At 44.7% G+C, this 22,495-nt stretch overlaps 1 protein-coding gene across 1 annotated transcript in view; it reads right to left on the minus strand.

The window, feature by feature from the left end:
• ALDH16A1 (aldehyde dehydrogenase 16 family member A1) overlaps positions 1-22,495 on the minus strand; it is a 680,379-nt gene that overhangs the window by 594,073 nt on the left and 63,811 nt on the right. The window contains exons 2-4 of the mRNA XM_085616325.1: positions 14,387-14,489; positions 7,018-7,144; positions 4,767-4,945 (exon numbers count right to left, since the gene is read on the minus strand). Coding sequence (XP_085472451.1) covers positions 4,767-4,945; positions 7,018-7,144; positions 14,387-14,489 — 409 coding nt within the window. The remainder of the gene's footprint in view (positions 1-4,766; positions 4,946-7,017; positions 7,145-14,386; positions 14,490-22,495) is intronic.

A 22,495-nucleotide genomic window follows, 5' to 3' on the forward strand; every position in this document is an offset into this window, starting at 1 on the left:
CCCAGTTGGAAGGTCCGGAAGCGCTGGGGTACCACCAGCACACGGGCTGATCCAGGTTCCGCGACCTAAGGCTCGCTGTACAGGAGATGATTCTCCCAATAGATCCAATGTGATCCGGACTGATCACCAGTTGCCTGGGCTGCTGCCTGTCGCTGCAGAAGGGCACTCCTCCGGCTCCCGGCAGAACTCCTCCCTGGTGAGACCCCCTTCTTGCTGCCACTGGGTCAGCTCAGAGATGTCCCCCAGTTCGGCTACCTGCTCCCCTGTAGGCACTGGGGCGTCCCCCTCGAGGTCCGCCTCCTCCCGGGCCGTGGGAACCTCAGGGGCCGGTTTCCCGCACCCCTTGCCCTTTCTCTTGGCAGGGACCTGGGCCACTGTCTCAGGCTCCGGGTCCCTCTGATCACCCTCTCAGGCCGCCATCGACCGAGTGGACACGCATGCCCACTCTGGCAACCCCATCATCTCCAAGGGGGACTGGAGCTCAACATCCTTCCATAAGGACTGCTCCAGGTCGTTACCAAGCAGACAATTGACAGGCATGGAAGGGCTCACAACTACCCTCAGTGGACCAGAGGGTCATTTCTGCGGGGTCCCCACCCTCCTGTTGGGACTCCTCCTCCTCAAGCGCTACGCTGGCCAACACTTTGGACTGCCCACCGGTGCGGGGTGGTGTCCCCTTTTGGCACCTGGGGTTTCCCTTCATGTGCCCCACCTGATCGCATGCAAAACACGTGCAGGGGCCGGTCTTGGCAGGCTTTCCTGTCGAGGCCCCTTGCTTCTTATCTCCGGGGGGGGATGGGAACCTTTACCCTGGGTGCTATTTTGGGGCCCTTTCGAGAACTCCTGTGTTTTACCCTTGTCCCCCCCACTCTTCAGCTGGGGACCCTGCCCACCTTTGGCTGAGTCTCCCCCGAACGCTTTTTTGTGGACCCTGGTACTCACCCAGTGTTCCGCCTCCATGGGGTCAGTTAGCTTACTATCTACTAGGTGCTGGCGCAGATCTGCAAAACATAGACTGGACAGGTGCTCCCACGCAATCAAATTGTAGAGCCCCTTAAAATCTGTCCCATTGCTGCCCTTCACCTAGCCATGCAACGATCGGCAAAACCCATCCACACATTCCAGCCACGTGTTGGCATCAGATTTCTCCCAGGACCTAAACTGATCCAACTACTTCTCAGGAGTGAGACCATACCTAGATAGAAGGGCTTTCTTCATATCAGCATAGATGAGGTTAGGCCCCTTACCAAAAGCTGTCAAAGTATCCCTGGCTTCCTCTGGGAACAGAGACCACAATCCTGCCCCCCAATACTCCAGAGGGACCCCATTCATGTGTATTGCTGCCTCGTAACTCTGAAACCACCTCTGTATGTCATCCCCCTTCTTGAACTCTCTGCCCACATTCTTAGGGATGTGTACGATTCGGTCTGTCTGTCTTGACGAGTTGCTGCCACCATCTGAGCTGGTTAGTTTCTCTTGATCCAGCTCTTTCATCCCAACTTTATGTTCCAAAACCATTCTCTTCTCCTCCGTGGCCAATCTAAGCTTTTCTAGCTCCGTGGTGGCTCTCCTTGCTTCCCGCTTGTCCTCCAGCTCCTCTGGGGACGGCCCCTGGAGTCGATGACACCAGCGTCGGTGGGCCAAGGCTGCGGTGTGGGATGAGGGCTGTGTCGTGTAACTTACGAGCGGTGCCCCTGAAACACAGTGCAAGCAGCGGCACCGATTTTGGCGTCGTCGTCGTCAGGAAGGCCACGAAGTCGTCGTGTAGCGAGGTGGTGCAGAGTTCGGGCCCACAGGTCGCGGTGCGAGCAACGGTTCGGTGATGGAGTCAGCAGGCGTCCTCGGTGAGGCCAGGGTCGCGGTGCAGCGTGGCAGCGGTGCCCTCTGCGGTGCCACAGGTTCGGCGTGAAGCAAAGCGGTGCGGAGTGCAGTGCCCACAGGTCGCGGTGCGAGCAGCGGCTCAGTGATGGTGTCAGCAGGTGTCCTCGGTGAGACCAGGGTCACGGTGCGGCATTGCGGTGGTGCCCTCTGCGGTGCCTTCAGGACACGGGTTTGGCAGGGTCGTCGTGGAGTGGCATTCTTCGGGTTGCAGCACAAAACACGCAGTCCCCAGTGCTGCGGGTGGAAGAACTTTAAGTCTTTGTTGTTCCTGAGACTTCGTGAACAGGGGGCAAGCTCTACCTCAAGCCCTTGGAGAGTCTCACCAATTTGGTTGCAGAAAGTCCAGTCCATGCCTTTCACTGCCCATGACAGAAGCAGCCACTGCAGGTCAGCCCAGAAAAGCACGCAGCAAAGCTGTAGTTCCTCATAGCAGTTTCTCCAGCGCTTCTCCTGTGCAGTATTCTTGATCCAGCTGAGTTCTAAAAGTCAGGGGTCTGGGACCCAGCATTTGTACACAAAAATCCTTTGATCTGCTAGGCAGAGGGTGTCTGTGTCCGTTCAGAACCAGTTGGGCCTTCTCTGGCGTGAATTCCTGGTAGGAGGTGGATACGGCTTTGTCAGAGACAGACCAATCCCTTTGAGGAGCAAGGAAATTCCTCCCCTTTCCCCCCCATCGTAGCCCAGGTCTAATCAGCCCTTTCCTGACCTATCCAGACCATCTGGAGCTCCTCCGGCCCCCCAGCCATCTGTCCTCCAGAACCCAGGCAGGCAATCCATATTCCAGCAGAGGATGCGTATAGTTGGTGTATTTCTCTTAAGCACTTTGACACGATCTTGAACTCAGGGTTATAGCGCTTGATGTGCGCTTGTACATATTGTTGCACATTACTGTGATTTGTCTTCACAGGTGTGCATTTAGTGATATTTCCATCTTCAGATTCATAGCAGTTTAATGGTATTATTTTAGGATTCAGTTACATTTTTGATTAAGTTTCGCTATAACTAATATGAATGAATAGTACCGGTATATGCCGGATTCAACAAAGGTATTCTGGCATGAATATTAATATATTGTTTTATAATGGTTGATTTTTATTAGGCACTGTGCGAAATACTTATGATGTAGATATGGATCAGATATATTACAGTGACTATCATATCACCTCGTTCTAGTTGACATTATCATTATCCTTTGAATGACATCACCATTCTTTCAACCAATAAGGTAGGCTGATCATTTCATTTTGTCATATATATAATCTGTATGCTCACATGGTCTCAATACTGCCGCTCTTACGGAATTACGAATGGCATATTATTACGCTCTACTTCACAGCTGACTTGGGAGTACTGGACGATTTTATTATATTGGACCAGGATCATTTCGTTCCATACTTTATACTCTACATTCTGTGGAAACTACTTGCGGTATGTTTCCTCTAATAAATCTTTTGTAAATCAATAGTGGCTGGATAATCATTTATTTATTTTTGAGGTGATAACTCAGTTGAGTCATATACATATTTTTGTCTTACTATCCCTCCACTCTCCTTTCTTTCTGCTCTTATGGTTATTTTCTTCGATTCTTGTATCAAGTTTTATTTAAATTTCACAATATTAACTTTGGTTAGGTGTTCTGTTGAAATGGTCATACAAGGGCAAATTGCTTTGGAGAAAAATTATATGATTGTGTTTATGACACTATTCATTTAGACATTCATTTTATGGTGTCACATGTGTTGGCGTTGGCTTTCTTTATATGTAATAATACAGCTGATGTTATATTCAATGTGGTTTGTTATGTTTGTATTTATGTATGTTTGTATCTATATGTGTATCCAAACATTTCTTATATTGTAGTTTTTTGTATGTTTTAACTTTACAGCCCTGAAGAAGTTCTCTTTGAGAACGAAACGCGTTGGCTGTGGTTCTTTCTAAATAAAAGAGAAGATTTTGCATAAACAATTAAGAAGGAAATTCAATTATTCGCTGGATCCAATGTGGACTATCTGAATGTATACATTTGTAAAGTGGTGCAACCTCAACACAATCAAACATGTAACATGGGCATTACATGCAAGTAGCATGTCGACAGCAACATGTCGACTTGGCTTCCAAGACATGCTATACTACTCTGATCTCAAGTCTTACTTTGTAAGTCACAACTTATGCAGGCATCTGTGCTAAATAATATTTTTTGCCACTGAGCCGTTTCCATGTGACCACAGCCATGCATGATGGCTCAAAAAATAAGGACACATCTTTTAGATGAGGTAAGATCTTGGAGCGCCAGCGGTGCCACAGACAGCAGTGGACAGATCCATAAAAAACTATTTCACCTTAGCAGTTTTTGAAACTTACTTACTTGTCGAATGGCATAGAATGGAACCGCGGTGAAAGGAAGGCATGCACCGTTGAGGGGAAACGTCACTGCACGCGCGAGGGGAATTTGGGAAGTAATGTGAAGATACTGAGTGGGCAGGGTGTCCCTGAGGATGTGGGGACCACCAAAGGCAGATGGTAGCGTCTGGAGAGATATGTATAGGCACAGAAGGGTGGGATGCTATGGGCAGATTGAAATGAAAGCAGCCACAGAGCAGTTAAGATTAAATAAAATTAGGCAATAAGCATGTTCAAATCATGGAACTGTAGAATACTGGGCTTGGTAGAGAGAGTTTCAAGATCCGGCAGGTTTGAGGAGACTGAAAGTTTGAGGCGCATGAGAAGCTCCCATTGTATGACAATCGTGAGAAGCTTAAGGATGGTGCAGCAACTTACGCAAGATGGGTGCTGGCATTACAAAAAACCTTTGGAAAATTGAGTTTGTTAGAAAAGCACAAACAATTAGCTCTTTACCTTGTCCATGAAATATAAGAAAGACTCACCCAGAGGCTTCCAGCCCCTCATCTCGGTGTCCCTGAGCTGGGCCCAGCCGGCATGGTGGTAGAAGTGGCGCACCACCAGGGGCAGGTCGCAGTCCCTTGACTCGCGGATAGGCTTGCCGTTGTCTAGGCTCTCCAGGACACTCAGCAGACGCTGGTGCTTCTGCACGGTGCGAGCAATGCTGGAGGATGAAGAAGAGACACATCAGCATACCCCGGCTGTGTAGAGGCACAGGAGGGGGGCAAGCCGGAGAGGGAAGCAATTAAACCAGTAATGCCTAAGTTGGGCAAAGGCAGACGCATGCAGAAGGCCATGTTTAGCCTTGCAGGGGAACCAGACTGGGGAAACTGAACATGATGGGGCAGAAACACCAACAGGGTTGCGCAGGAGGAGGTGGAGACATTAGGAGGGTGATGCAGTAAACAACATAATGTGGGAGGATGAGAAGGAGGCAGAGACAAGAACTGAAAGAGACACCAAGAGGCAGACATACATAAGTAAGGTAACAGAGGATGCAGGGATATGAAGGAGGAGGAAACAGGGTTTTGGGTAAAATCCTTGAGTTAAAACTCATTGAGTCCACTTTATATAAAGTCCTTTTCCTAGAATAGCCAATACATGCAAGTGTTTTATAGTGTTTGTGCTTACAAACAGCATTTACAATAAAGGTAGTGGAGTCAGCAGAAAATGGAAGCAGTTGTAGTACTTTCCTGCATGGATTCGTAGTTTCTGGCACTACTTGAAACTTGAATATGTTAAATATCAGCAGCGGTAGTAGGAGCGGCAGCAGAGTGGTACCAGGATAACTAATAACAGTAATCGCTCCAGTGGTAGTGGTGGCATGAGCGTATGATGCACTACTGCTAGTAGTAAGACCCATCTACGGTAATGGTAGGATTATTAGTAGGCAGACCGGTAAATGCACCAAGAGGCAGCATAAACCCGTTGACACCCGACATTGCGGTCTGCTGTCAGACAGAGAGGGAGGGAGGTATTCTCTGCTTCTGTGGGCTCTTTCTTGCTTGCACCAGTGATACTCTCACAGGATATTACCAGATCGATCAATGTCAGGGCCTAGTTACCCTCAATGACACCCACCACAGTGCCCTCCACCCACCTGCCCCTCATTTCCATCCAGATGCCTCAATGCCCACTTGTTAGACTCCTGTTTAACAATTACCACAGAATACATGGATAGTGGCAGACAATGCACTGTCGCAGAGACCAGTGAGAGGAGATCAGTGTCTTGGGGAGGTTCATCCCACATACAAGGCTTCTTCTCGCCCCCTGCACGGTCTCCTGTTCTATCCACTCTTCTCTGTCCACATAAAGTATCTTCACTGCACCCAGTCCAACTTAGCACCTTGAAGCAATCGTAGGTGGCTTACGACACTACATAGTAAAGCAACATAACCTAATGGTTATAGACATAGTACCACTGGTAGCAGTAGTATATGGTGTACTATTACTAGACGTACTAAAAACAGTGGCAGTGATCACTCCTATCTACATACTGCAACGTGTAATTACTGATAAAAGCAGTACTGATAGAAGTAGTATTAGTACAGTAAACACAGTACAAATCACTAGGTGAGGGGGAGGACAGGTTCCTATTACTTACATTGTATGATGATAATTCTACTTTGTTAATCCTGCATTTCAAAGGTGGATTAAATGTTACAGCTAAGGTCAAACTACCTCCTCGTCTAACTCCTTACATCTATGAGCGTCAGCACATCCCTGCAGTCAATCAAGCAAAACCAAAAAACACATACAGCTCCCATCCCTTCCCTCTAGGCCACACCCACATCCTGTGGAATATAAAACCTCTGACCTCGTATCCGGAAATCCTCTAACCCAAAGGCAAATGAAGCCAAACACAGAGAGGGAGGGATGGGAACCCGGACTGTGACGGGGAGGTCGTAGAGTCAGAGTAAAGAACCTTACCGGTAAGTAACCGGGCATTACGTTTTAGCAATGACTTTAGCTAAGACAATGCTAGTAGATTAATTTTGCTCCCAAAAAATGATATAGACGAGAGTGATATTAGAAGGCGTACAGAGGTATCTCCTCTGGAATGTACAATTTTCCACCATAAGAGCACCAGATAAGTACAAGTCTAACCACAGAATTGACCCAGAGCGAGCTGTCGGTTTTCTTTTCGAGCCAGAGGAGGAAGCCTCAGAGTGGGAGATCCTTTCACAGGCAGGAAGATGTCCCAGATCATTGGTGTCCCAGAGCCCCTACTATTACCTGTAGAGGTGTCGGGCCCGGACGTGGCAAGGGAGCTTGCTCCATGTCTCAAACGCCTTCTTTGCTGCATCTACAGCTGCCTCCACGTCTTCATCCTCCCCTTGAAGTGTTGTGGCAAGTGTCGCTCCTTGAGTGGGGGTAAAAGATCAGAAACAGCATGATGAGGTACTTGCTATCTGCAGACCAGCCCGTAGAACCTCAAACCTTCAATATTCACCAGAGTCTTCTTTTATGAACTTTAATTCAGTGCCCAATGAAGAGTGACGAGATTAATACTTTATTGTTCGATTAATAAAAAATCATTACAATCAGCAATCATCTGTGCATTAATTCAGACAGAAGAAGAGTGCCCAATGAAGAGTGCCATGTTACCATCGTCCACGAGGTACAATCTAGGTCTATTTTTAACAAAACACTTGAACATTTTCAGATATAAACATGGAAGCCAATAGTGCAAGCTTGCCATAATACCATTGGTATGAAGAAACTAGACTAGCTTTTTTTGCATCATCTGTCCTAGCACTGGTATTAAAAGAAGAACCATGACACCAAGTCGCCATTGGAGATATTATTGCCATACCGTAAGGAAATTAGAGAATTCCTCTGTGCAGCGGAATGAGAATGAAAGTAAGATTACTGTGCATATACTACAACTATTTAACCAACATCCTGAGACCGGGAATAAACTTACTTCATCATAGAATTAGATCCAACACTCTATTCATGGGGCCAAGAGAACAGAATCAGTATTTCTCGACTCCAGATACTCATCCACGCCTTGGATCACTCGGGCCACCTCTTACCTACTATTGCATGTGGGCGAGCCAGAGCATCTTCAGTGCTCACTGGGGGCACATTTTCTATTTTATAAGTAGTATCCCTAATAAACAGTTTTGCTAGATACGCACTAATACCTGACATGACCGTGTTTCATAGGGTAGCAAACAACATGTGCATTTATAAAGCGCACGTTCGCCCAAGCCAACCTTGGTTAACTTCCCATCTCTCAGGGGACCAATACAGATACAGTATGCCTGAGAGACCTGTGAGCGAGACTTTTGTGGCCAAGTCGAACACAGCAGTCATCACAGGTTGAAGCGGAAATATTGGTGTAGTAATGACATCTAGTAATCGGTCAGAGTATGATACTAGCTACATTCTACTGCCCAGATGCAGACACTCACAGCAGTGCAAATATACAAGAAGGCACAGTCTCCAAAGCAGCTGTGAGATTCAATCACACTACAAAACTGTCTCAGAGCAAAATGACGTCCTGACATGACAAGACCCACAGAAATATAGCTGCAGCAGTGATGGGGTTTTTGAAGGAGAAAACAGATAATGCTGCAGCGGTCATTACCAGTCACCAGTTAGACAATATGTGTTAGGACAAGAATGTCCCCCTTCATGGTAAATGGGTGTGTTCCCCTGAACGGAGTACCTGATTCCATGCATCAGATATCCCAGCTTTTTAGGTCGAGCCTGACGGCAGCGCACACGGGCTGCTCACGCTGCGAGGCATGATGTAGTAGAGTATGCACTGGAAGCCCCGCCCACTCTCCGCCCCATATTTTTAATTGGCTTGTGTCATTGTCCTTCGTAAATGCTGGCTTCTGCTTCATTATATGGCTTGTTAGTTCCTCCTTGGTACCGCCTTGTCTGCATGTGTTACCTCCCATAATGACTGGACCTGTTACTTGGCTTGTTACACGGTCTGCATTATAAGTCGGTGAGCACGATTTTGTTTGACACTGATGGGAACAATGGCGGCTGCTTTTTTGTATGTGAAGCACGCCCACACAGGACAATGGTGGACGTTTTTCTTATAAAGGGCTATGCCGCTCTAACTTGCATACTGAGCGCGGAGCCCGCTTTAGGGACACCACGCTCAGTTTCAGATTTTGTTTTCAAACTTTCATACTGAGCGCGCCAGCCACTTCAGATACACCGTGCTCTGTTTTAAAAAAAACTTTAATACTGAGTGCAGCACCCGCTTCAGGGACACCGAGCTCGGTTTCTTTTTTACTTTAATACGGAGCATGTCTCCAGCTTCACAGACACTGTGCTCTGTTTGTTTTTTGTTGTTATTTTATTTTATTAATAAAAATTGTAAATTGATACTTGTATAGCGCACTACTCACCCGCAAGGGTCTCAAGGCGCTTGTACGAATACCGCTGTGGAACCCATCCTGGCTTTCCCTGTGAGGCGTCCACTCCTGGGCACCCCCAAGGTGGAGGCCAGGCATCCTTAGCGTTGTGGGGGCCGTTGTGGAGATTAAGCAAGCTATTGCCCAGAGTTGCAGAGTGGGACTCCATGATTGGAATGGCACCGAGGCGAGAATTATCAGGTCCGTGGAATTTTTGAGCCCAAGACCTGCCGAGGCGGGGAATTGAACCCTGGTCCCGGGCTAGACCTCTGCATCAGGGTCTGCCGCTCTAATCATTGAGCCACACTTCTCTGATCGCGGCACCTGCTTAACGGACACCACGCTCTGCAATAGGTATCACTTTTCCAAAAGTTTAAACTATTAGTATTGTAAATGACAATGCCTTTTAAAATTATACAACACTAATAGCTCAAAATCTCGCAATTGCGAGACCTATTGCATTGTAAATGCTTGTTTATTTTGGCTCCGGAATGACTCTAATCTAAATTGCTCTGAGGTGTAGGCGTAGTCCGGCATAGTCCCAGACTATTAATGGGTCCTGTACTTGTCTCGTGATCTGAAGGGACGCACGGGTCGGACTGGGGTAGAAAATTGGCTTGGGATTCAAAATAAATATGTCCCTCATTAGCGAATCAGATCACTAAAAAAGTGGGCCATTTTTGCAAAATGTGTAAGTGAGGCACTGTAATAGATGTCAGCCGGGTATATTTTGGATGTGCCTGGCCATACATAAGATGGAGATGATGACTTTGCTCCTAGACAATGCAAGAGTATTGTTCACATTTCTATAGCTGGAGGGGGGAATACCTAGAAACTTAGGTGAAAGGAGTGGGGACAGGACTCCAGCAGCTAATCAATGAGGCCTTTTGGTGAGCAAGGAGCTGCTCATTAGTCTGCCTCTTGGAGGATTGTAGTGGTGATAGGTAGCATTGCAGACACTCTTGTGAAAGGTGAGGAAACCTTTTGGTGAGGCCTGCCCATATGTTTTTCCCCATGGGGACTCCGCCGCATCAGAACAGCCATCCCCTTGCTTCTACGAACCAGAAGGCTTGGAGCCAGCACGCCACCGATTGGGGCTCAGCGCTTAAGGCAGGAGACACGTGAAGGCTGTCTGCCAGTGTGTTACCACTCATTGGAATGCACAAGCATAAAACAACGTAACGGTCCGGGCTTACAACAGCGTAACGGTCTGGGCGTACAACAACGTAACGTCTGGGCATACAACGTAAAGGACGTGCTGTGGCCACGCATAAGCGGTTAAGAGGCTAACTAGACTGAATGCCTGTACTCTTTTGTGGGAAAATTACACTGCACTTGTGCCAGATTGAAGCTACTTCTGTTATCTCTTCACAGAATCGGGAGGAATCCGGGTGACAGTGAGGGAGCAGGTGGGCACAGTACCTGGCAAGATAGAGTCTACAGGCACTAAATTGTTTCAACTGCTAGTTTTATGTAGTATCAAGTAGTATTGTGTAATAAAGTGTTTTTATTTCTAAAATGGAAATCACTCAGTTTATCATTCAATTTATTGGATTGCGAACGGATTGCTGAGCTTGAGCCCTCCCACCCAACATCCCTGTGAACCCTGTGACTGCTCGCCCGAGCTACCCTGAGATTCAAGTGCAGAAAGGTTTGTACTTACGCAGTTTGAAGAGTGTGGTGAAGAAAGTACAGGCCGCACAGAGGAAACTGGCATGTAAAACATGTAGCTTTAATCAAAACACAGACTGGAGTCAGTCCTCTCCAATGTCCCAATAGCAACTCGCACCTATGGAATTCCCTTCGCCTTACAGTCTAACAAAGAATCATTGGAACAGAACACATGCAAATACTAGAGTGTAGTTGCATCATAGCGTATCCTCTTGCCTTGAACAGAAAAAAAACAATGAAATAAAAACTCACTAAAGTTCAACATCAGCAAGTTCCTCCAATAGCGAACTCAAATAGAACATCTTCATCTGACAAAATCATCCAGATAAGAGGGTGTTTTACGAACTCTAGAACTACTCTATACCACAGGGCCATCTATGCTGTGACTCATCTCCTCATCCCTAACTTCCACATCTTTCATGTACATTGCAGCTGAACAATCATCATCCCTCTTCCTTGTACACTCTCCCCCCCTTTGGTATAATGGAATGTTCTTACAGTTCCATCTCTCACCATTTTCCAACGTGACAACATACTTCCCTACTGCAGCAATGCGAAACAGACCTTTAAACTTGGATAGAGCCCTTCCAATCCTTCCAGACCTTACTATGACACACTCATCAATGTTGAATCTAGCATGCTTGCTGCCCACCCCACGTTAATGTCAATGTCAGAGGTTTTTATAAAGCGCACAAATCACCAAAGGTCTCAAGGCGGACGTTGCACCTCTCCTGCCCACTCCATTCTCAACCCATTCCTCCAACCAGGTAGGGACTAATTTAGTACCTGGCAAATGGCCTCGCATTACCATGAAAGGCATTTCATGTGTAATTCTGTGCTTAGTGGTGAGATAAGCTCAAATCATATCATTCACCATCTCCTCAACATGACACTGATTTGACATGGCTAAGTGAATGGTACCTTTTACCAGATGGTTGACCCTTTCTGCAATGCCATTACCCCAAGGATTCTTTAATGAGGTCCGTACATGTCTTACAGCATTCCTCTGCAAAAAAAAATCACCATTTGGTAAGATGTTAACTGAGTGCCATTGTCAGTTATCAACACCACAGGAACACCCTCTTCCCTGAATATTCCTTTAATCACAGCAAAAGTGGAACACAGTCACATCTTTCATAAATGTAAAAATAATCCCATCAACCATGACTATCACAAATCTTAAACTAACTGGGGGGCTCCATCATGGGCCAATAAAGTCTAGGCAAAAGGCATGCCAAGGCTTCCCTGGATCTTCTATGTGTACTCCGTAATCCTTCCACCCCATCTTCAATCTTTTTTCACTTTACTTGCAAATGGAGTAACATTCCATCCACCTCTTCACTTGATCATCCAAGCCTGGCCACCAGAATTCTCCTACTAGTCAGACTTTGACCTAAATGGCCCTCATGCACACGTTCAAACAACCTTCCTATCAACCCTTCTGGAGGAACAAAACGATAATTCTTCATTATAAGATTCACCCCACAAATGGACAACTCATCAGCAATCTTAAAGTGGGCCTGAACAGTTTGTGACAATGCACTCTCTTTTTCTGCCCCACACTGAATCATTCTAGACACCTCCTTAAGTACAACATCTCGTTCCATCCCTTCCTTTGTTCAATGGTTAAAGTCCCTAGAGCACACTGGACTGCGTCATTTATGGATGGTACAGCACCCTCCAGTTCAAATGTCTTCATCGCCATGGCACCTACAGAGTTCTAGTCCAACAACAGTCTAGACAAACTGTCTGCTTGGATGTTCCTCCACCCCTGCACAAATTCTAGGGTATAAGAATATTATTGTAGCCTAGCAGCTAACCTAGCTTGTCTGGCAGACCCCTTGCCTGCCCCACCTGAAGATAGAATTTTTATTGTTTATGATCAGTGTGTAACACAAAGCATGCTCCTTATTGGTAAACTCAAAAATGCTCAGCACCCCATGCAGCTGCTAATGCCTTGGGCTCTATCACTGAATAGTTTATCTCTGCTCGTGTGAGAGCGCGCAAGGCAAAAGTAACTGTCCTCTCTTTCTGTCCATGAATTTGTGAAAAAACACCCAAAATCCGGTGCCACTCGCATCCACTGTAAGGACAGACTTCCACTTGTTATCAAAAAGTGCCAGAACTCCTGCATTGCAAATTTCTGCCTTTGATGTTATCAAAGCAAATGCTTTGTTCCTTGCCCCAGACAAACTTCTCTCCCTTTCTCAGTACTCTCCTCAAACTCTCAGTCTTGTCTGCAAACCTCTCTACAAACTTTGAATAATATTCAATAAGTCTAAGGAAAGATCGTAATGGATCGTTCTCTGCACGTGCTTTTCCAATAGCATCCAAAAGAGAGTGCTTAGGACCGACCCCTCCATTGGATATAGAATACCCAAGGTAGTTAAAAATGTACACTTGTCTTTGTTCAACATTAGTCCAACATCCTCCAGTTTTTTCAACACCCTCCTTAAAGTGACATTATGCTGCTCTATGGTTTCCTCCATGATCAAAATGTCATCCTGAAAATAAATGACATCTTTAACTCCCTCTAACACTTCCGTCATCACCCGTTGAAACACGCTCTCAGCCGATGCTAAGCTAAACGGCATACGGGTGAAATGGAAAGTTCCTTCAGTAGTGATGAAGGTGATGAGTTTTTTTGACTCTTCATGCAACCGAATTTGATGGCAAGCACTCCTCAAACCCAACTTTGCAAAGTACTTACCACCCTTCACCATGTTAAAAATGTCCCCTATACTGGGAAGAGAAAATGTGTCAACCACAATCTCTTGATTAAGAGATCTCAAATCAACAGAATCTCAGGCGACCATCCGATTTGAGTGATAACCACGGAGAAACCCATGATGACGATTCAACTGGTTTAATTAGACCCGCCTTAAGCAGGTCAGTGAGTAACTCTTTAACCCCTTCCCTCACAGACAAAGGTACGCTGTGAAGTGTATACTGCATGGGCACAGCATTCTCCTTCAAAATGATCTAGTGCAAATATCCCTTCAGGCACCACAAGGATTGACCAAACACTTTTTCCGCTCCCTTCAAAACATCGTCCGGTTGCACTTCATGCACAATCATAACCTGGTTGGCAGCTCTGGGATTAATCGTTATGTTGAGATCAAATTGATGCATCCATACCAAGATTCGTGGCCCCTGCTCAGACACAGACACCTTCCCTTTAGTACATCGCATCCACCCTGTGACTGTTCGCCCTCGCTACCCTGCGATTCAAGTGCAGAAAGGTTTGTACTTGGGCAGTTTGCAGAGCTATACTAGGAGGAACCTAGGAACATTAGAGGCAAATGGCCTCAATGCAGCCATGGTTAAAGCACTGTAACCCCTGCATGCCCTGTGGTCCCCTAAACAGGATGTGGCAGTACGTCATTTGCAGATGTCATGGATAAATCAAATATATCTCAGTAATGGCAACAATATAAGAGCCTGACGATCGCATTGGCTATTGAAGGATGGCTGAAATACATACCTCTACAGGATCTCTCTCATCAATGTCCCAATGGAAGAGACAGGTAAAGACTGTTTTAGCTCCTCACCTGTAGCTGGGTTTTTTGTAGCGTAAGTCTTTCTGCCATCTGGCTTCAACCACTTTCCATTCACGAAATGGCCAAAACTTCGATTGTGAACATCAAGCCATGCCTAGAAGAGAGCAGCCATGAAATATTTAATGTCAATAATATGCAAGTGACACATATTAACTCATCAGCTTCACAAGCCCAGAATAATCTATCATGTAGTTGGGTGCCACCACCTTGTGCCAAACCCCCGCTCTTCTTTCCTGGTCCCTGCCTCCACAACAGATTGGGAGAAGAAGGACTTGTCCAGGGCCTTGCCTTTCTGTTGCCTCCAGTTGCTGCTTTGCCTTCCACACAGAGCAAGGTATGGCGAGCAGGTGCCGCAGGTGGCGGGGGATAATGATCTCTGAGGGATCTGCTTCCACAATATATAGGACATGGGACAGTCACCACTGCCCCCTAGACAACTGTGATACCTGCTGCTGCAATGGGCTAGTGCCTGGAGCATGAGATCTACCATATGCAGTGGTTAGTGAGTAACACCTCTCTGGAGGGTGATGGATGATGGCAGAGGACATTGCTACACACACTAAACCGAAAATGGATTGAGAAACCAATCTTATGAAAGGCTACTACTCTTATGGAAATTACTACATGGACGAACACTTACAAACTTTCACACAATATGCTACACCCTGAAAGAATGCTTTATTTTTATGTTAATGGATTAACACCAAAGGTAATGGTTTAACAGATTTCTGTCCAAGGCTTGTCTTTGTTATGTTAGAAACACCTAATATTGCGCAGCGAATTACCCTCGATGAAGCATCTCATGGCTGAAGTGCAAAGCAGGTGAAAGAGGACGTTAAGAATTAGAAAAGCCAATTCAACAGGAGAGGTGATCTTGTAGAGGATAGCACCCACCTAGCCTTTTGAGAGACTCTGCCCCGATGCAGACTTTTGCATTCTTCAGGGCGTAGGAAGTCAATCAGTGATTGAAATAAATCATTAAGCCAGGTCGCAGAAATGCCACAAGTGCTGCTGGGAAAGCAGCCAAATCAGCCTTGTGGACCTGTAATGTATAACCGTGCAGTTAAGGTCGTTGTAGGTGGTAGTATTTGTCTTAGTTTTTATGCGATGTCCCTTAGATTGGCATGACAGACAACTGTGCGATTATTTTTGGTGTGCCTTGGGCTCTGCATTCTTTGTATAATTGATATCCTTAACCAAGAGCATTTCATTGTAGTGAGGTACATCAAGATATTGTTGATGTCTGGTCAAGGCTAGAGGCAGAAGTGACTTTTACATCTTTGGCTACCTCATATTTGATAGTCATAAATTTCAAACAGCATTGGTGCATATGGGCAATATTATGGTACAGGAGTATTCTGCATGTTCTCACCTACTTCTGGAATCTTTCTGGTCTTAGAACTCTTATTGTGGTTTGTCCTACCTTCTTAGTGGCCCAGGGGCAAGATGTGGCAAAATCAGCGGGTCTTAGTCAAGGTAGCTAGCAAAGTGAACTGTCATCCTCTGAAATTATAATTTCAGAATGTGAAAAGTGGTCAAAAGAAAAATTACTAGTGCTCAATTTACTGATCGAATGAGTCCCAGTGGGCGGTGCCAGAGGTGTGGGGACATGGCTCAAGAGGAGACCAACAACTGCTCCAACTTGTCTTCTGAGTGACAGTTTCTTAAGCGAGTATCTTCCACATCATGAAAAATTATACTTTAAACCAAGTGGGGCAGAAATCTGCAAAGCCATTTGTGACAAAGGGGTCCTGAATCCTGCCCTTTCTGCACGTCATTCTTGGCAGTGCTGGAGGACACTTGACTTGAGCCACATTCATGCATGACATTCATATCCATCTCTGACTACTGATAGGATCTCGGATGTTTTGCATATTCCAGCTTGGCTCTAGCCATGGATGTGGACTGCCTTTTATCACTTTGTGAATACCTTATGCAAACGTGCAGTGTGTAACTTGTATTACTAATTGCCAGTACATAATAATTGGGTCATTTACGATTTCCAAGTAGCCTATGCATGTTGACACTATTCTACCCAATTGGAAGCTTCAATACATAACACTGTAGGACATCTAAAATGCCACAGCCAACTCTATATAAAACCATAGCTACATTCACTGCAGGTCTATCCAAGTGATATGGGGAGGGCACTGGGCAAGTGCACTTCTTTGCAGGACACGTAGATTTCTGCAGCTTTTTGCTCCTTCGAATTTTTAAACAATTTCTCAACTTGTGAAACTCATTTTACTGTGACTCTCTTTACTGACCTAAGAAGGATGGGGGAGAGGGGGTCGCAAATCACTCAAGGATTACTCAGAAGAGGGTAGGGATTAGAAACTCAGACTGCAAATTACACTAACTCAAGAGCAGCAATGTTTTTTAAAGAATTCGGTTGAGCAATAAAAAGAAAGCGTAGGTCAACAAAGCATGGAAAAATATCAATAATACAGTAAGAATTTAGCCTAACCTATGATATAATAAGAACAAGCTTTGGCATAGCCAATAGGTCTCGCCTCTGGGACCTTCAAGTCTTTAGCTAGAGCTACTAGCTGTGGTAATGTGTTAACATTATGTTGTAGAGCAGTGTGGCTGCTGTCTAGCCGACTAACGTAGAACGTTTGGACAGTATATAGATGTACTTGTTGCGACTTTGTCAACAAAAATATTTTGTTTGTTATGTTGGAGATTTGTGTTGTTGCTATGTAGTATGGCTAAATGTTTTTGGTGTAAAGGGTTATTGAGTGAAGGTTTGGAAATTAGAGTAGAGCGTAGTGCTATTGGCGTTGTAAATGTTTTTTACTTATGTGTTTTAGAGTGGAGTGGATGTATGTGGTGTGTAGTGGAATTATGTGGTAGGTTGTGCAGTAGAAATATGTGGATAGAAATTACGAGGTATATAGTCAGTGTATAGGAATTATGTGGAGTGGGACTGTGTTACAGAGAGTAATTATGTGGTATGGTATTTTGTGATGTGGAGTGTTATATAGTGGAGTTTAATTATGTGGTGTGATGTTTAATTTTGTGGTGTGATGTGGAACTATGTGGTGTGGATTGTATGTATGTGGTGTGTTACAGAAACGGTAACTCACCAAGATGTCCCATGCTAATAAGGTATTTTCCTGAGAAAAAATACTCATGTATGTGTGGGAGCACATTGGTGATTTATTTGGCATTTAAGTCCTAGACAGAGTACTGCACCACAGATCTCCAGTGACTGGAAGCCACCCTCTCCGCTTGATGTATATTGTACCCAAAAAATGCAGCTATTTACACACTTGTGTATACATTTGTGTTCCAATTTATATGTAAACACGCATGCACATAGATACATGTATTACAATGTAGCCACAGATACACATACACAGAGTTTAAAAAAGCATGTATAGAAATACGGTATGGTTAGCTAGGAGATTATGTATTACGCAGTGAATAGTATTCTGTTCTAGACACGTTTTAGTTAGTGTCACTGAATGTGTCATTTAGAAGGAATTAAAACGTCTCAACTAAGCACTATAAAAACATGGAAATGTCACACGTAAGAAAGCTCAAAATATGACAGCTATGGCCCATAATTTCAAATGCTTTGTGGTACACAATTGAAAAACTGAACGCTTAAGTGTATGCAAACCTATTTACTTTTTAAATTTGAGTTTATTGAAGAAATAAAGAAGGGAAGGAGAAGGGAGGGGAAAGGGGTATAATCATCATGATAAGCATATACAAAGAATAAGCAGTTCAATAGAAACTCTCATTAAAAGCAAATATAACTAGCATGAAGTTTACATTAACAGAACCTACGTATAGGAATGAAAAATACCAGATAATATAATAGAACGTAATATCATAGCAAAAAGGCATTAAAGAAACAAGAAAATCATGGTGGCTTACGCACCTCAACTGTGTCAGGGTCTGGAGAGGCGTGCACTGAAGCAAAGGAGGAGAGATAGTATACCAAAGGGAGCCAAATCAGGTCGCGTTTAATTGCCAGGGAAACGGGAGGGACGCAATTAGTATCTAGGCGATGATGGAAGCAAACTGCATTCCACCAAGATTGGTAGGAGACATTTGCAGCCTGTTTCCAATTAGAAGTAATGGTATGGAAGGCCACAGCAACTAGAAGGTCAAGTAATAGATAATGGGAAGGAGATTGCGGGAGGGACGGTGATAGGGAACCTAGAAAAACTTGTAAAGGGGAAAAGGAAATTTGAAGTCGGAATACATCCAAACTAGGTGCCAGAACTTGGAAATAGGAGGGCATTCAAACAACATATGTTTGAGATCTGCAACGGGACAGGAACAGGACCAACAAATAGGGGATGTGTCAGGTGAAAAACGGGATAAAGCATGTGGAGTACATAAAATTCTGTTATAAATAAAATATAAGGTTTGGGTAGTATTAGCAGCCCTGGAGGTTCTATGAAGCTTAGCCCATATTTTGTCCCAAAAAGGTATTGGCCAATCCTGAGAAAGATCCAATTCCCATGCATTCTCGATTTTAGATTTTAGTCTGTCAGTGGAGTATCGGAGAGAGTTATAAATGGCAGAGGCTGAGGGAGACGATTCCAATAATAAAGAAGTAGCTTTGCGGTCCAAAGGAATATCGGTAGATGGCGCCAAGGAGCGAAGATATGAGATCAGGACTGGTAGAAGGGCATGATACTGCGATCGAGCAGAAGAGGGAAGTGAGAAAGAGGATTGAAGTTCCTGGAATGAGAGAGGAGTATCTTGGGAAATTAATTGAGAGATCCAACACAATCCTCGAGAATGCCATGTCTTCCAAAATATGGTGCGATTACGAATTTTGAAAAGAGAGTTGTGCCATATCGGTTGTTCGTGAATGGAGAGAAGGGAGGGATAAGATGATATTATGTAAGGGAGGAGGAGAGTACGAGAATGAGAAATAACTGGTGTACGAAAGCGGACTAAAGAAGACGTGAAGGACAAGAACTCGCGAAAGGTAAAGGGGGATAGAAAGGAAGATTCCATACTTAACCAGACGGGCGGATAATGCGGAAGATCAGAAGAGAACCAACGGGTCGATTGTTTCAAAGAGAAAGCTCGATGATATTCTCTGAAATCCGGAAAGCGCACACCAGACTGGGCCTTATCCTTGCGCAGAGAAGCCAGAGCTATCCGAGACCGCTTGCCATTCCATAAGAATTTCAGCAACAAGGAATCAATCCGTTGAAAGAAGGAAACTGGAATGCGTACTGGAAGCATGGAAATGGTATAGAGAAGAAGAGGGGATAACATCATTTTTATAGAATTGAGCCAACCCCACCAGGATAGAAAGAGCGGGTTCCAACGTTGAATGGCCGTGTCCATTTTCTTGAAGACATAATCAAAATTAAATTTGAGCGCATCAGACAAGAGAGGAGCGAACCAAACACCCAGATATTTGATCTTAGATGGTTGCCATAAGAAACCCGTTTGGGAAAAAAGGTGCTTTTGACAAATAGGGTTTAAAGGTAGAATCTCGCACTTATCAGCATTTAGGCGATAACCTGAGACCGCGGAAAAGGAAGACACCTGCTGGAGAAAAGAGGGAATAGAGGAAACAGGATCAGAGCAATAAAAAAAGAATATCGTCAGCATAGACCGAGAGTTTAACCTGATGCGAGCCAAATTTAAAACCAGAAATACTGTTGTCCAGACGGATTTTGGTAAGAAAGGGTTCCAAGGCTAAAACAAAAAGTAGGGGGGATAGAGGACAGCCTTGTCGCACTCCCCTGTGTAACGAGAAATAATCTGAGGTCATCCCGTTGACAAAAATGGAAGCCTGGGGATTAGAATAGAGTAAAGATATAATAGAAATAAATTGGAAGAAAAGCCAATCCAACGTAAGGCCTGAAACATAAAATCCCACCCAATCCTGTCAAAGGCTTTCTCCGCGTCTAAAGAAATAGCCGTGAAGGGAAGCGACAGAGAGGAAACCTTGCTAAGTATATTAAGAAAAACACGGGAATTGTCAGATGAGACGGCCCTTGACAAAGCCTGATTGTTCAGGGCCAATGAGATCGGGTAAAAGAGGATCCATGCGTAATGGCAAAATTTTAGCCAGAATTTTATAATCCAAATTGACCAAGGAAATTGGTCTGTAATTTTTGCATAACGAGTGGTCTTTATCTTCTTTGATGCAAACCTATTTACAATACAGAAAACAGAAATCAAGTTCGCAAATCGGTAACCCGTTTTTAGCACAGAAACATTGCTGTTCTCGTCCGTCACTTGTTTTACCTTGTAACATTGCGCTGTGATGTCAATGATGAGGCATTAACATCACCTAACCTCATGTTCACAGAAATGGAAGAGAAAGAAAACCAACATGACATCGAGCTGCACGTTCCGTAATAGTCAAAAGTACGCATCCATTTTAAAAGTGTAAAACCCGCTCTCTATTATGTGCTAATTCCGTATGCAAATCATCATCGTCGCTATGATAAACCCACCATGATAAACATATACCATCTGTAAAATATGTAACATAGCGCCCATAACTCGATATGCCATAACATGGCAAACAAAACTTAACATAAAATAGCATTCTATTGCACACATTAACATAACAATAATAAATGTAAAACATAAGTAATGAAACGAAATTAAATTCATACAATAAAATACCTTAACTTAGCAACAATAACATTTTGCAACATATCACGGCATACACAGCAAACTATAAAATGCTATAAAATAACATATACGCATTAGTATAGCATAGAAAACGTTAATATACTTTAACACGTACCATGCTTGCTCCAGTCCATGTTATCAACTTTCTGCGGTACACTTCGCTCTTTAAACATTTTGTTTTGAGGACTTTTCTGTTCACTCCATGTCTTCAACAAAAACCATCTTTAATGATGAGGTGAGTCAAAAGTGAGATAAAATGCACTCACAGTAGAGTGCACTAGGAACGAAAACCTGTTTATTTAAGAGGTTTTATATAGCGCTGGCCAGACCCGAAGTTATCGGAGCGCTTTACAGCAGATAGGAGAGAAATCACATAAAAGAGACAAAGGTAAACATAAGTGTTCAAAAGTTCTAGTGTGCTGTGTGTCCGAGGTGCGTTATTGAGGTAGAGAGGTCCAGAGGTAGTCTCGATGCTTGGACAAAGTCTTGGGCTAAATCTACCTCCGAGAGGCGGTGCACAAGGGGGGGGGGGGAATTAGGGAGCGGGAATTTATTTATTTATTTATTTATTTTTCACATTTATAAAGCGCACTGTTACCCAGAGGTGTCCTGGCGCTGATTGACAGTGAGTGTATGAAACAAGTGATTAGTGTGAAAAGAGCCACGTCTTTAAGGCCCTCCTGAAGGACAAGAGGTCCGGCAGTTGTCTAAGGTGCAGTGGCAGAGAATTCCATGCCTTAGCTGCACCTAGGGAGAAACTCCTCCCACCCCAGCGAGCTTTCCTGACTCTGGGGATGACTACCAGACCCTGCTCTGCTGACCTCAGCAGTCTTTTAGGTCTGTGCCATTGAAAAAGTTGAGAAATGCAGTGGGGTCCCAGGCCATGCAGGGCCTTGAATGCTATGCAAAGAGATTTGAAGATAATTCTCTTGTGAACTGGTAGCCAGTGTAGTTTTACCAGATCCTGTGACACTGAGGCAAATTTAGGTGTGCCTGTGATCAGTCGGGCTGCCGCATTCTGCAAAGTTTGGAGTTTGTTGAGAAGCCCCTGTTGGGCATTCAACAATAAGCTGTTGCAGTAGTCTAGTCGCGACATCACTAGACCTATGACCACCGTCTTCTTGTATTCGTCAGCAAGAAAAGGCAAAACTTTCCGAATAGTTTTTAGGACGAAGTGAGTAGCTGAGGAGAGTGCATTGATTTGAGGTCTGAAGGACAACAAATCGTCCATCAGAACACCCAGATTTTTAACCTTCCAGACCGGAGCTGGGGGGGTGCCCATTTCCTCCGGCCACCAGCACGGGGACCAGAAGTTATCTCTGGACCCAAAAAGCAACACTTCGGTTTTAGCTGAATTAAGTTTAAGGCAGTTTTGCGCCATCCAATTACTGACTTCCCGCATACAGCCTCTGAACCTTTCCGCGGTGCTGTCTGTTTCCCCCGGTAGTACTGAAACTACTATCTGAG

The sequence above is a fragment of the Triturus cristatus genome, chromosome 7, assembly GCF_964204655.1.
Source record: "Triturus cristatus chromosome 7, aTriCri1.1, whole genome shotgun sequence".
Taxonomy (NCBI): domain Eukaryota; kingdom Metazoa; phylum Chordata; class Amphibia; order Caudata; family Salamandridae; genus Triturus; species Triturus cristatus.